The 12,022-nt window shown below is 42.5% G+C and overlaps 1 protein-coding gene across 3 annotated transcripts; it reads right to left on the bottom strand.

The window, feature by feature from the left end:
- Positions 1-1,313: 1,313 nt before the first annotated feature.
- Positions 1,314-11,811, bottom strand: simc1 (SUMO interacting motifs containing 1). 3 transcript variants are annotated; one of them, XM_080466464.1, is made up of 11 exons: positions 11,537-11,636; positions 7,153-7,678; positions 6,503-6,637; positions 6,160-6,407; positions 5,970-6,039; positions 5,581-5,741; positions 4,097-4,189; positions 3,816-3,947; positions 2,871-3,030; positions 2,621-2,705; positions 1,314-2,380 (listed from the first exon to the last, which is right to left on the bottom strand). In XM_080466464.1, exons 2-11 carry the CDS (start codon positions 7,156-7,158, stop codon positions 2,145-2,147), a joined length of 1,326 nt encoding a protein of 441 aa, XP_080322590.1. In that variant the 5' UTR covers positions 7,159-7,678; positions 11,537-11,636; the 3' UTR covers positions 1,314-2,144. The 3 variants fall into 3 exon arrangements, with proteins under 3 accessions (XP_080322590.1, XP_080322589.1, XP_080322591.1); XM_080466463.1 differs by having other exon boundaries at positions 6,503-7,678; positions 11,537-11,811; XM_080466465.1 differs by lacking the exons at positions 7,153-7,678; positions 11,537-11,636 and adding an exon at positions 6,784-6,877.
- Between the last annotated feature and the right edge of the window lie 211 nt (positions 11,812-12,022).

Raw genomic sequence — 12,022 nt, forward strand, 5'->3', positions numbered from 1 at the left:
TTGAACAAACCTGCAGCTCCGGAGACACATGTGGTTCTGTCGCTGGAGTCACTCTCGGTAGCTTTCACTAAACTATACCTAATTAAACATTTGATCAAATTTTTTTATTTTATTTAATTTTTTTATATTTAAACACCGTCATTTTCAAAAGGACTTTCATGCCTTGGGGAAAAAAGAGGCTTAAAAAAGGCACATGAACTAAAATGGGGGGAGAAAATGCTAAAATGACTAGAATTTCAAAAGGGGAAAGAAAATATGAAAAAATGGAGAAAGAAAAAAAAAAGCTAAACTGCTTAGAAGTGACATAAAGTAGTTAAAATAGCTCAAATGTCCTTCCTTCCTGTGGCCATAAAGCTATATTTCCTCCCTGTGAATTGTGTTTGCTGTGTTTTTCTGTTAATCCAATCCTTTTTATGCTTATATGAGCCTTGTACATATCAATATTCCAAATCACCTTTTTTATTTGCTATTCAACTTCAATGCTTCAAGAGATTTCTCTCTGGGATTGATAAAGTATTTGTACGCGTTTTGAGTCAGCTCGAAAAGAGCGCTATATAAATCCAAGCCATCAATATTATTATTATTTCTCTTCTATTCTAAACTGTCAAATCCATCTGAAAAATGCTGGAAAGGAAGGATGAAATCGCTAAAATCTGGTACAAAAACAGCTGAACTAAATATTTACCATTGTGAATTGTCATTGAAAGCTGAGAAATGCAACATAAATTATAGTTTCTGTACGTGTCTCAAAATTAACTTTAGAAGCTGGGTCAGCCTCATTGAAAAGGTTAAACACGTTTTGTGGATCGGGTAAATTTGATTCATTGGAAAAATTACAACAATGGCTTTTTAGATATAAAGGTTGCAGACTTCTTATCTATTACATAAACACGCATTCACACAGAGCAGGTGCAGCTTTAAGCTAAATGTAGGAAAAGTACAGATCAGCATAAAGCTGAAGAACAAATAAACTCATATAAGAATATATGTGATGGCCGATACAATCAGGATTTTGATGAGCAGAAGATAAATGCATTTAAAATGTTTCGCATGGGCCGCGCAGCGATGCAGTGGTTAATGCTCCCTCCTCACACCGAGAAGGTCACGGGTTCAAATACCAGCTTTTCTACATCGAGTTTGCATGTTCTCCTTGTGTGTGGGTGGGTTTCCTCCCACAGTCCAAAAACAAGCATGCGAGGCCCAATGAATGCGAGTGTGTGTGTTTCTCTGGGATGGACTGGAGGGTGTCTCCTGCCCTCGGGTGCAGCACCCTGCTACCCTGCACAGGACAAAAGATGGATGGACAGACGTTTATAAATAAATGAATTTATTCAATACCAACAGGAAATATAATCCCCCAAATTGTTTGGGCCATTTGTAAAATCTCACTAAAACAGTGATTTTTCATCATCTTCAATCAGCATTTCAACGACTATTTAACCATGACAACATATCAGCTGTAGAACTAAATGTGTTCATGTGAATTTAATTGGTTCATGTTATTCATGTAGTTTCGACAGTTATACATACTTACTATACTATGTCCATGTAGTCACTGGTCATCTTCCTCCGCATGTTCAATTTGACCTGATTTGATTACGTGTGGACGTTTTGAGGCTGTGGGTTTGGAGTGGATATTGGATGATCTGCATTATACTGTGAGACGTTTCCAAAAATTTACCACCACATGAACATCCATGAGTGATGCTGTGTATTTTCACTGAAAATGTATAACAAGCAGATTCTTAAAGTTCTCTTTGTTTGTCTGCTGTTAACCTGAGTTATGTAATTCAGTTATTCACCTAGCCTCTTTTTCTGAGGACCATCATATATAGTGGTAAATATGTTTATTCAACCTTACATTTTCCCATTTGTGTTGAAACTAATGAAATGGACTCTAAATATGTATATGAAAAAAAGGAAGATTTCTCTTTGTTGATTTTGACACACATTCACAGTTTTGATTACAACAGTGTAGAAAGGAATGTTAGAAAATCACAATATGAAAAGGCAAGAATTCATATATTTGACAATATTCAAAACACATCAAGGCACAGTCTTGGAAAATACAAAAGTAGTAAAGCCTACTTGAACAAAAAATAAATTTAATTGCATGCTCCACAAGTCATTAAAACGAGGAACATCTAGACAACCTGAGTCTTTTGATCTTCACCCTGACATGCATCCAGCAGGTGATCCTGGAGATAAGTGAGGGACTCCTCCACATGGTTGGGGAGTTCCTGTCCGAGGTCGGCCTTGGATCTGGACAGGAAGGCCTCCACAGCCTCTTGAACGGCCGGGGCCGATATCATGTCATGTGCCTTGTAGACAAATGTGCTGACTTTGCTTCGTTGATCCATTTTTGAGCTGCACAAGTAACCTGTGGAAACGTTAGGAGTTAACTGAAGAGTTTTCATTGATAAAGTCCCAGTAATGGATGATGATGATGGTAATTGTTGCACTTGTGGGACTGAATGGAGACGTGCGTTTCATTCATCTATAGAACCCATCCGACTCTGGCTCCGTGCTCTCTTTCAGCGTGATTCACTCCCTGCTGCTGCATATAGCGCCCTTCTTCATGTGAAAAGAATCAAAGTCAAACAAAAAGCAGACTGCTCACCTTTCATTGCCTTGTTGTAGCTGAGCAGCAGCATCCACAAGAGTTGCATCAACTCCTCCCACTTCTTCCATCTCTCTGTTCCATCCTGAAGAATACGTTCATGGATCAGTAACAACCAGCATGGAGTCTAACGACCAATTGGTCGGCTTGTAACTTTACCAACATAAACATACCACATTCCACCATCACTACATCTGTGACGGAGCTAAACAACAAAGATTAACACGGGTGAAAAGAGTGCGATGCTCACCGAAGGGTCTGGCACCAGAGTGGAATTCTTTAGAAAGTGAAGCAGCAGACTAAGTGACATGGGCACATCGTGGATCTTCACCGGGCATGCATAGTCCAGCAGATGTTCCAGCAGCTTACATTTTAGCTGCTTGCTTTGTAAAGTCTCCAACAGCAACATCCTGTGTGTAGCCAACAGAGGCACATTAAGTGTTGCATTTCAGCTGCTCTTCAACACAACAGGTTCGCCACTGGGCGTCCTCTAAAACCTTACAAGCTCGCGACACGACAGCCCCTCAATCAGGGACTCATTTTAATTATGTCATTTCTGACAGGAATGATGGAAATTGTTTGGCTGATGAAAATTCCGAAAGGCAACAGCTTTCAAAAACTAACTGTAATGAATGGCATATTTTTATAAATCACTCATTGAAAATATTTAGTTTATATTTAAAACCATTGGCACCAAATTCACAGCATTGCAATAAATGACTGAGCTGAATCGCACTGGGGGAAAAAAAAAAAAAAAAAGGAAAACAGACATATCTCAACACACTGCAATGTCCTCTCACTCATATCATCAGTTCACATATTTGGATATGAGAAGATCATCAGAACGTCAGCGAATCAGTGATAGTTGTTGGTAAATCAAGTGGCAGACTGAAATGTTTATGTTCACCGTCATGTTCTTTGTTTACTTTAAAAAAAAAAAAAAGAACCATCTGCTAAAACAAAACATGCAGGGAACCCATTTGACAGCCTTGGACAAAATGATATATAAATGCTACAACATGATATGAAACACGGATACAGAACAAATCAAGAAAAGAATAAGACAAAAACAACACGCAAACCCCGCGCAGTCTGTACACGGGACTCTGAACATCTCTGAAAATATTTTGATCATCTCGAGTCATGAAGAAAAGGTCGTCTGCTCACGCTGCCCTGTTTCACCTCTCCTCCTCACCTGTGCGCTCGCAGAGGAACAAAACTGATGAGCGTGTGGAAGAGCTCCAGGGACAGCTTGGCCGAGCTCAATGCGGGAGACCCGTCCACCTCCAGAGCGAGAGACAGCATCCGTTGGAAGACCGTCACCATTCTGTAGTCGACAAATTGGGAAAAAGTAACAATGAATACAAAATCAAGTAAACGAAGATGGCAAACGCAGAACCAGCCAGAATGAGAAAACGTGCTGTTCTTTCCTCCCTTCTGCCGAGGACCACACATTCACTTTTTTGGGTGATTTACCTAATATGTTCGTCTCTCTCCCTGGTTATCGTGTTGCCCGCTTCACATTCTGTTGATCTTGTGATGACAGAAAACAGCCACTTGATGACATCCCTATGAAGAACAACCAAAGAAAGAAAAAAACATTCAAGAGACTGCTGTATATTTACACAAATGTCAAACGTTCATTGGCTTGAACAAACAGATTTATTCAATTTCTCCGACTTGGAATCTATTTTACTGTTGTTGGGTTTTTTTTTTTGGTCTAACAAACCGTTCAACGTCCAAAGGTGTAGTGGTAAGCACTCTGGCCTCTTAGGAACACAGTCCTCAGATCGAAATCCAGGCATTAGGGGTCTTTTTTTAAAAATGTATTTATTGTTTTTGGAAGTTTGCATGTTCTCCCTGTGTGTGTGGGGATTTTCTCCTGCTTTAGACAAAATCCTCAGTAATAAATCCAGCATTCCAGGCGAACTGGTAAATGTAAATTGCCTGTAAGCGTGAATGTGACCGTTTTGTTACCCTCCGCCCATCGTCACTGGGGTCAGCTCAAAAGCCTCTATACGTCTGCAAGTTGGATAAAGTTGTATAGAAGACAGGTGGGGGTATGGAAGAAACAAGTCAAAGCAGCTTTGAGTTTCATAAAGATAAAATAAGTTTCCTTCGACCTAAAGCTGGACTGAGAAGCTCACCCCGTCAGGCTGTGTGGGCTGTTTTTTTTTATAAAATATCACCGATAACACATTAACAAACACTTTTTGGCCAAAAAGTACAAACCTACACATTTCAACAAGCTGCTGTGTCCTCTCACTCGTACCATAAGTTCATGTATTTTGAAATGAGAGTATCTGCTCGACCCGACCGAGGCATTGGATTTTATCGACTTGTGCAGGTTCTACCTCGTGTCTGAGCAGGAAACTGTCAAGTCAGATCTGACAACCCTTGGTTGTCGATTAAGCAAACAAACTGCACTGGATTCCATGGGCTTCACATGAGCTCCATTTAAAGAGAGTGAACGCAAACTAAAGATATCAGCTCCAACAAAGTCGCTCGAGATGGCCGAGGGCTGCAGAAGCGCCACCAGCTGATATGAAAGCTGTACAGCTGTCAGGACACCATGCGGCAAAACGACAGCGAGCTTGTAGATCTGTAAATCTGGAATCGAGCACACACGTTTTGATAAGTACATACGAATTTGTGCCAATAAAGTATGGACAGAACAGACACAAACATTACACACACACAACTTACGAAACATACGCACAAATAATTCCACTACTATAATAGCCTCATAAGCATGAGAACAGAGCAGCAGTGTTCAGTTTGCCCAAAGGGTGCTTTGTTCCCCGAAGTGCAGGAATTTGTAGGATGAATTATCATTTATGAAAACTCTCACTTGCTCTGACGAGAGATTAGTTGCCAAACTCAGAAACAGATTGTCGGCTAACTTTTAAGTCCCAAGATGTCCTTTAATTGTTGTACAGGCCTGTAATGTTAATACTCACCGGACCCGAGAAAACTGTTGATTACATGACAATGTTGCCTTTGCAATTGTATGGGGGAGGGTGGATGGGCAATTGTTGGTATGGAAGTCGTCCTCTAAAGTCTGTATGATGTACTCCAGGAGCATGCGCACAACCTCACTACGGGGCTTCTCTGCATTGTCCTGATGAGGAAAGAGAAGAGCAGAAAAGGGAAGAAAAAAACTGTTAATCTAAGTAGTGTCATTTTGACTTTATTAGTGGTATTACTGTTTTTTCTAGTTTGAAACCAGATATGACCAGCAGTAGTGGTGACGGCGTATGAAGTGCTAACGTGTTCCTATAAAGTGTACACGTGCTGCAGTCACACACTGTCACTGCACGTTTGAGGATTTCGCCACGTGGCACCGCACCTGATTTTCCATGACTGAGGTCAGTAATTCCCAGTCCCAAGGAATTGTGGTTTTATCAGCCATGTGATGTCTGTGAGCAAAGAAAATAAAAAATGAAGATAGAAAGAGAAGAGATAAATGAGAGATTTGGATAAACATGAATGATTATTGCTTTCCGATCTACTGTACTTGTCTTTGTGAGAGCTCTGACCTCTGTGTTCTCATTAGCAGATTAAAGGCCTGCACACAGCGGTGTTGGGAACACTGACGGTTAAGCAGGATGCCATGAAGGAGGTGGGCGGTGATGTCTCCAGGGAGATAGTAGCCAGGCTGAAGCAGGTCAAACAACAGCTGCAGTGTGCCCTCTGGGTAGTTCACGTCAATGGTGGTGTAAACCTGACTCAGCCTCAGACGGCTCAGCACTTCTGGGGCTCCAACACCTTCATCGTCCTCATCAAACTAATCAAAACAAATCAAATATAAAGGGACATGTGATAAACAGAAGAAAAGCGCAGTCAGAAATATGTGTTTAAGGGAAGAAAAAAGTTACACACTGGGTCTCGAGTTGGTCGGGCCATAAACGTCTTGAGTGCGACTGGACACACATAGTGCAGATCTTCTCCCCTGACCGCCCTGAAATCTCTGCCAAAACTCCTCTCCTCATTCATATCCTCACCATCACTCCCTTCCTGCCACAGGACAGACATCAGACTGTCATTTTCAAAAGTGTCGTCGTACGGCTCAGCCTCTGACTGCTCTCCAACATCCATTTCAGTTTCTTGCATTACAGAGGCTGGTGGTGAATCAACATCGCTGTTCATGTTAGTGGACCCACTCAGTGAATCCAAGTTAAAAAGCTCAGACGTGTGCAGTCTCACAGGGGAGTGGGGGGATGAGTGACCAGAAGAATGGCTTTGGTGGGCTTCACTCTTTTTTTGATCCTGAGAAGGAGAGACAGTTGGAGAGGAAATCATCACGGAGGAAGAGCAGTCAGCCTTTTTGTTCTCAACACTTTGGTTGTCTGGTGAGGTTACAACAACATTTCTCTTAGAGCAACAAGGCTCGGCACTCCTTTGTGAGTGCTGCGACTCTTGAGTTTTTAATTGTGTCCCTGTAACCTTCTTACTGTTGTCTTGTTCCAGTCCCGTGTGAGATAGTGCCACATTCGCAGGGGGACCGGGGCGGAGGGAAAGCTCCGTCTTACCAACATTTGACGTAGTCGCGGTCCTTAAATCAGTAAAACTATGTTGGGTTTTGCTGATGTTGCTTAATCCTCTCAGGCACAGCGACATCTGTATGCAAACTTTGGTTAACTCCGCAGAGCATCTGGATGTTGCCAGCTCTGTTACGTGAGATTCGAGAACAGGCAATCGTGTCAACTTGACAACCGGCTTGTGATGACAAGGATGTGCTTCAGAGTTTTGCTGTTGATCCTCCTGTTGATCCTCCTTTTGCCTCTTTGGCACATTGCCTGGCACATTGCTTTGCACTGGAGCCGAAGCAGTGGAGCCGCTTACAGAGGTTCCCGTCTGGTTAAGATCCTCGTTGTTGGCGATATTTGAAACTGGACTTCCTTCATTCCTTTGGCAGTCAGGTGATACATTCTCTGTCTCCAAGTCACTCGCAACAGTCTCAGTCAGGTCTATGATGGGTGCAGAGTTTGACTTTTGTCTTTTGCGCAGCTTGAGATGCGGAAAACACCATCGTGGATCCGTGAGGTCAACATAATGCTGGTAAAGAAAAAGAAAAAGAAAAAGAAAAAGGGGTTACTTGGACAATTGTTGAAGATATATGCATTCTCAATGGTGCATTATTTATATCATATAACGGACCGATGCAGAGTTAATGAACATATTCTGATACACTGAGAAGCGCTATATGTTAAAGTGTGCTCCTTACTCACTGTCAAACTCCAGACTCGTCTTGTTTCCTCTCAACAGGTGTAGAACTTTCATTTCTTAACTTCTGTACGTGAGGTTACGTTCAGTTTGGTCGGGTATCCCAGGTGTCACACACTAACATGTCCCTGTAGCAACACATAACTAACAGTAGTTCCTGTTGCTACACTATACACGTCTACATTGGTTTGTATATTCTATTTAACAAAACTTTATTTGCGATCGACAAAAACCAAGGTGAAGACTCTGTCCTGCTCGTTAAACAGCTCAGTAGTGAGATATATTATACACTCTAAAACATCTCTCACCATCACCCTACAAAGTTCACGCAGATCTTCTGGTAATGTAGCTGCCATGTTGTGAAACTCTTCAGACCAAAGCAAAAGCTTTGACTCTAGATTGACGTTAGTCCCGGCCTCTGACTTTGCTAGGTGGGTTTGACAGATAAAATTAATTCATGAAGCAGTGCAACATGGATCTTGAAATAATTAAATAGTGAAATAATTAGATAAATTGTTTTTTTTATTAAATAAAGAGAATAGGTATTTCAATAAATTAATGACACAGTTTAAGACAAAGAATTTTTAATTAATAATGACATTTAAATCATTACTTAATTGTGTATTTATTTATTTAATGTGGGCACGTTTAGTCCTCCATACCTGTATATCTGCTCTTTTATTGTAACGGAGATGTTTGGCCACTAGGTGGCACTGTACTGATATACTGTATACTGAGCACAACATTGTAATCAATCAGCCAGGTCACTCAGAGAAGGAGCTTGAAATGAGTTTGTTGTAATATTAGATACAGTTCATCATATTTTATTTTATTTATAATAGTGGTACAACAGACCGATTTGTACACTCTGGAGTCAATGTCTCATTAGAAAGTTCTGTCATGCCCTACAGAATATTACCCAATTCTATAAGGCTGCCAAAATTCAAGTCCTTTACACCAAAGTCTCATTTTGTCTCACATTTGGAATAAGTTACTATATCCACACTTCACAGAATGCTTCAAAAGCCTAGTAAATATACAATAGTTTCCTCCTCACTATAAGAAGTTAGGGGGGACACAAATAGCATCACGCAACCAAACTTGATGTCAAACATTTTCAGTTATTATAGCTTCACATTTGATCATGCCTTTTAAAACGGCTAGTCAATATGAAAGTGTTTAAAACTTTCTATATAAAGTTACAGAGGGACAGGTAATAGGCTGTAAGAATGGGCGTTGTCACTACAAAATGCTTTTTTTGTGTGTCTCATGTCCAGAGTAAGGTGTTAAATCCTTACATACGATCATGTTTTGAAAGCCTAACAAAGATGAAGAAGATTCTTTATCATACAGAAGAAACCAATTGACTTAAGGGTGACAGGAGTTTGAATTAAGTTGTGAGAAGAATTGAGTCGTCCATTGTCTTCACTTTTGTCAGAAGTACCTGTCTATGAAAGGTTCTGTGAAAGAAAGTGGGGTGAAACTTACTGGTTAAACTTTTAATACGTTACCTGAACAGAATGCTTAACTGGACATCTAGCAAGAGTGGGATCGTTTCTTATTTGTTTTTTGGGGGGATTTGTTGTCGTCTCCACAATTTCTCAAATATATTTTCTAAATATTTGTGAATTTTGTCCTGACGTTGCGTTGTGGTTATTTTAAAACGGGATCTTCAGCAGTCCACTGTTGCACTGTTTCCTGCATGACTCAGAATCTCCATGTTTGTCTCTTCATACACTCTGTTTTTCTAAGACTAGAAACGAAAGTGAAAGTGGGAGAGCATACTTTGAAGTACTGAGAGTGAAAGAAAAGGGAACACCGTGTTTCATTCGGGTTTCTTTTCAGAAGCCTGATTGCTCGTTTCCTTTGACAGATCGGCCAACACTTCCTTCTCGGTCATTCAGAGTCAAACAGTTAAAACTGTGCATGACGGTTAAACCAGACGAAACGCTTAAACCGGACAAAATTGTTGAAATCGTCCTGAAAGGTTTAACTGCACAAACCAGCTTAACCGAACAAAACGATTAAATGAACAAAACGGGTATTTTGGTTCAACTGGTTACCCTGTTAACTGGTTACCGACTTCCTTTAACAGCAGTTATTAAAAACATGACAGAAATTTGCAGCTGGCGAATGGCATTTAACTGCATTTATGACCAATTTTAAAATCTCAAACCCTTTGCCAGTCTTATTTTATTTAGCATCTGTTGCCATTGGCAACAATGGCAAAATCCTAATTAAGTTGATCACCAGTGAACAACGGACCAGCTCTTCACCTTTTGGCATATTATCGACGGGGCATGGGAGTTTGCCAATCCACTCTACATGTGTTTTGTGGACTTGGAGAAGGCTTATGACCGTGTCCCCCGAGATGTCTTGTGGAAGGTGCTAAAGGAGAATGGAGCACGGGAACCGCTGCTGCGGGCAATCCGGTCTTTGTACTCCCAGTGTAAGAGAAGCGTCCGTATACTTGGCACTAAGACGGACTTGTTCATGGTGGGCGCTGGCCTCCGCCAGGGCTGCGGGTTAGCAGTTTAGTGTGAAGCGGTTGGGATGTGGATCAGCACCTCCAAATCTGAGTCCATGGTCCTCTCACAGAAAAGGAATGCATGCTACTCTCCAGGTAGGGGGGGTGGAGTTTAAGTATCTCGGGGTCTTATTCACAAGTGATGGGAGGAGGGATCGTGAGATCAGCCGCAGGTTCGGACAGGTGGCTGCAGTAATGCAGTCACTGAACCGGACCGTTGTGGTGAAGAAGGAGCTGAGCTATAAAGCAAAGCTCTCAGTTTACCGGTCAGTCTAGACCCCCACTCTCACCTATGGTCAGGAACTTTGGGTCATGACCGAAAGAATGAGATCGCTGATTCAAGCGGCCGAAAATGAGTTTGTGGTGGGCGTCACTCTTCGTGATGGAGTGAGGAGCTCAGCTATCCGGGAGAGACTCAAAGTCAAGCTGCTTCTCCTCCACATTGAGAAGGGCCAGCTGAGGTGGTTTGGGCACCTGGCGAGGATGCCCCCTGGTAGCCTCCCTTTAGAGGTCTACCAGGCACATCCAACAGGTGGGAGGCCCCAAGGTCAGCCGAGGACACGCTGGAGAGATTATATCTCTGGCTTGGCCTGGGAGCATCTCGGGCTCCACCCAGAAGAGCTGGAGGAAGTTGCAGAGACAGGGATGCCTGGGCTTCTCTGCTCTCTAAACTGCCACCGTGAGCCCGAACGGACTAAGCGGGAAAGAAGATGGATGGATGGATGGACGGTTGGACCAGTTAACAAGGAAACCACTAAATCCGAAACACGGGTAAACCGAACAAAGCGGTTAAACTGGACAAAACTATTAAACCCGAAATAAACGATGACAACAGGAAAACTAACCCCCACATTTCTTGTTAGTTGCGATAACTTGCAAAACTAAATACGCTGCTTCTACAAACAAACATACTTATAGTAATTATGTGTTTTAAACACTTTGTTAGCGCTGCTCTTCTGCTGACAGAGACGAGACGTAAACTACTTTAAGTCGGTTCACCTAAATGCAAATGAGCAACCTACCGAGGAAACACACCTACCGCACGCTTCCGGTCTCTGGAGGATTCACTGCAGCCGCGGTGTGTTTTGGGGAAAGTTGGCATCAACTAGCAGAGCCGAGCTCAAACAAAAACAATAACGGGGAAACATAAAGATGTGACTCACGCTGATGACGTCATCGGGTACGTCCACTCGCACCTCGGACAGCGGCAGCGGGTCCGTCCTGATGAGGTGCTGGTTGTAGACACCGACGATTTCCACGTCTGACTCACATGAGCTGATGCTGATCGTGTCATCCATTGCTCCTCCTCCTCCTTCTCTTCTCCCCCTTCATAGTAAACCCTGAAGACAGGAGCTGAAGTCTGCCCCCATGTTCACCAGCAGTCACATGGCGGACTATCCGCGGGCGCGCACACCACCTTTAACTTCTTCGCGGTTAAGATGGAGCACAGCCCGGCTCTGCTCTGCTGCTGCTTTCGACTCTTGTTTGTGTCCCGTGTCCTTCGCATGTAAAGCAATCGGAGTTATTCCACGGCGGGTCCTGAAGTGACGTTTCCGTGTTTGGATGACCTTTCCTCTGTTGGTCCAGAGTATCGCAGTCAGATGGGGTTCATCGCCCTCTGCTGGACTGGAGGAGAAACACTGCTTGTG

This window comes from Lipophrys pholis, assembly GCF_963383615.2.
Source record: "Lipophrys pholis genome assembly, chromosome: 6".
NCBI classification, from domain to species: Eukaryota; Metazoa; Chordata; class Actinopteri; order Blenniiformes; family Blenniidae; genus Lipophrys; species Lipophrys pholis.

Excerpts from the sequence above, each read along its gene's own strand:
- simc1 (XM_080466463.1), bottom strand. The coding sequence starts at position 11,671 with ATGGATGACACGATCAGCATCAGCTCATGTGAGTCAGACGTGGAAATC. Across the intron at positions 6,408-6,502 it reads CCCGACCAACTCGAGACCCA|TTTGATGAGGACGATGAAGG; the intron begins GTGTGTAACTTT and ends TGTTTTGATTAG. Across the intron at positions 3,031-3,815 it reads GTTCCTCTGCGAGCGCACAG|GATGTTGCTGTTGGAGACTT; the intron begins GTGAGGAGGAGA and ends GGCTACACACAG.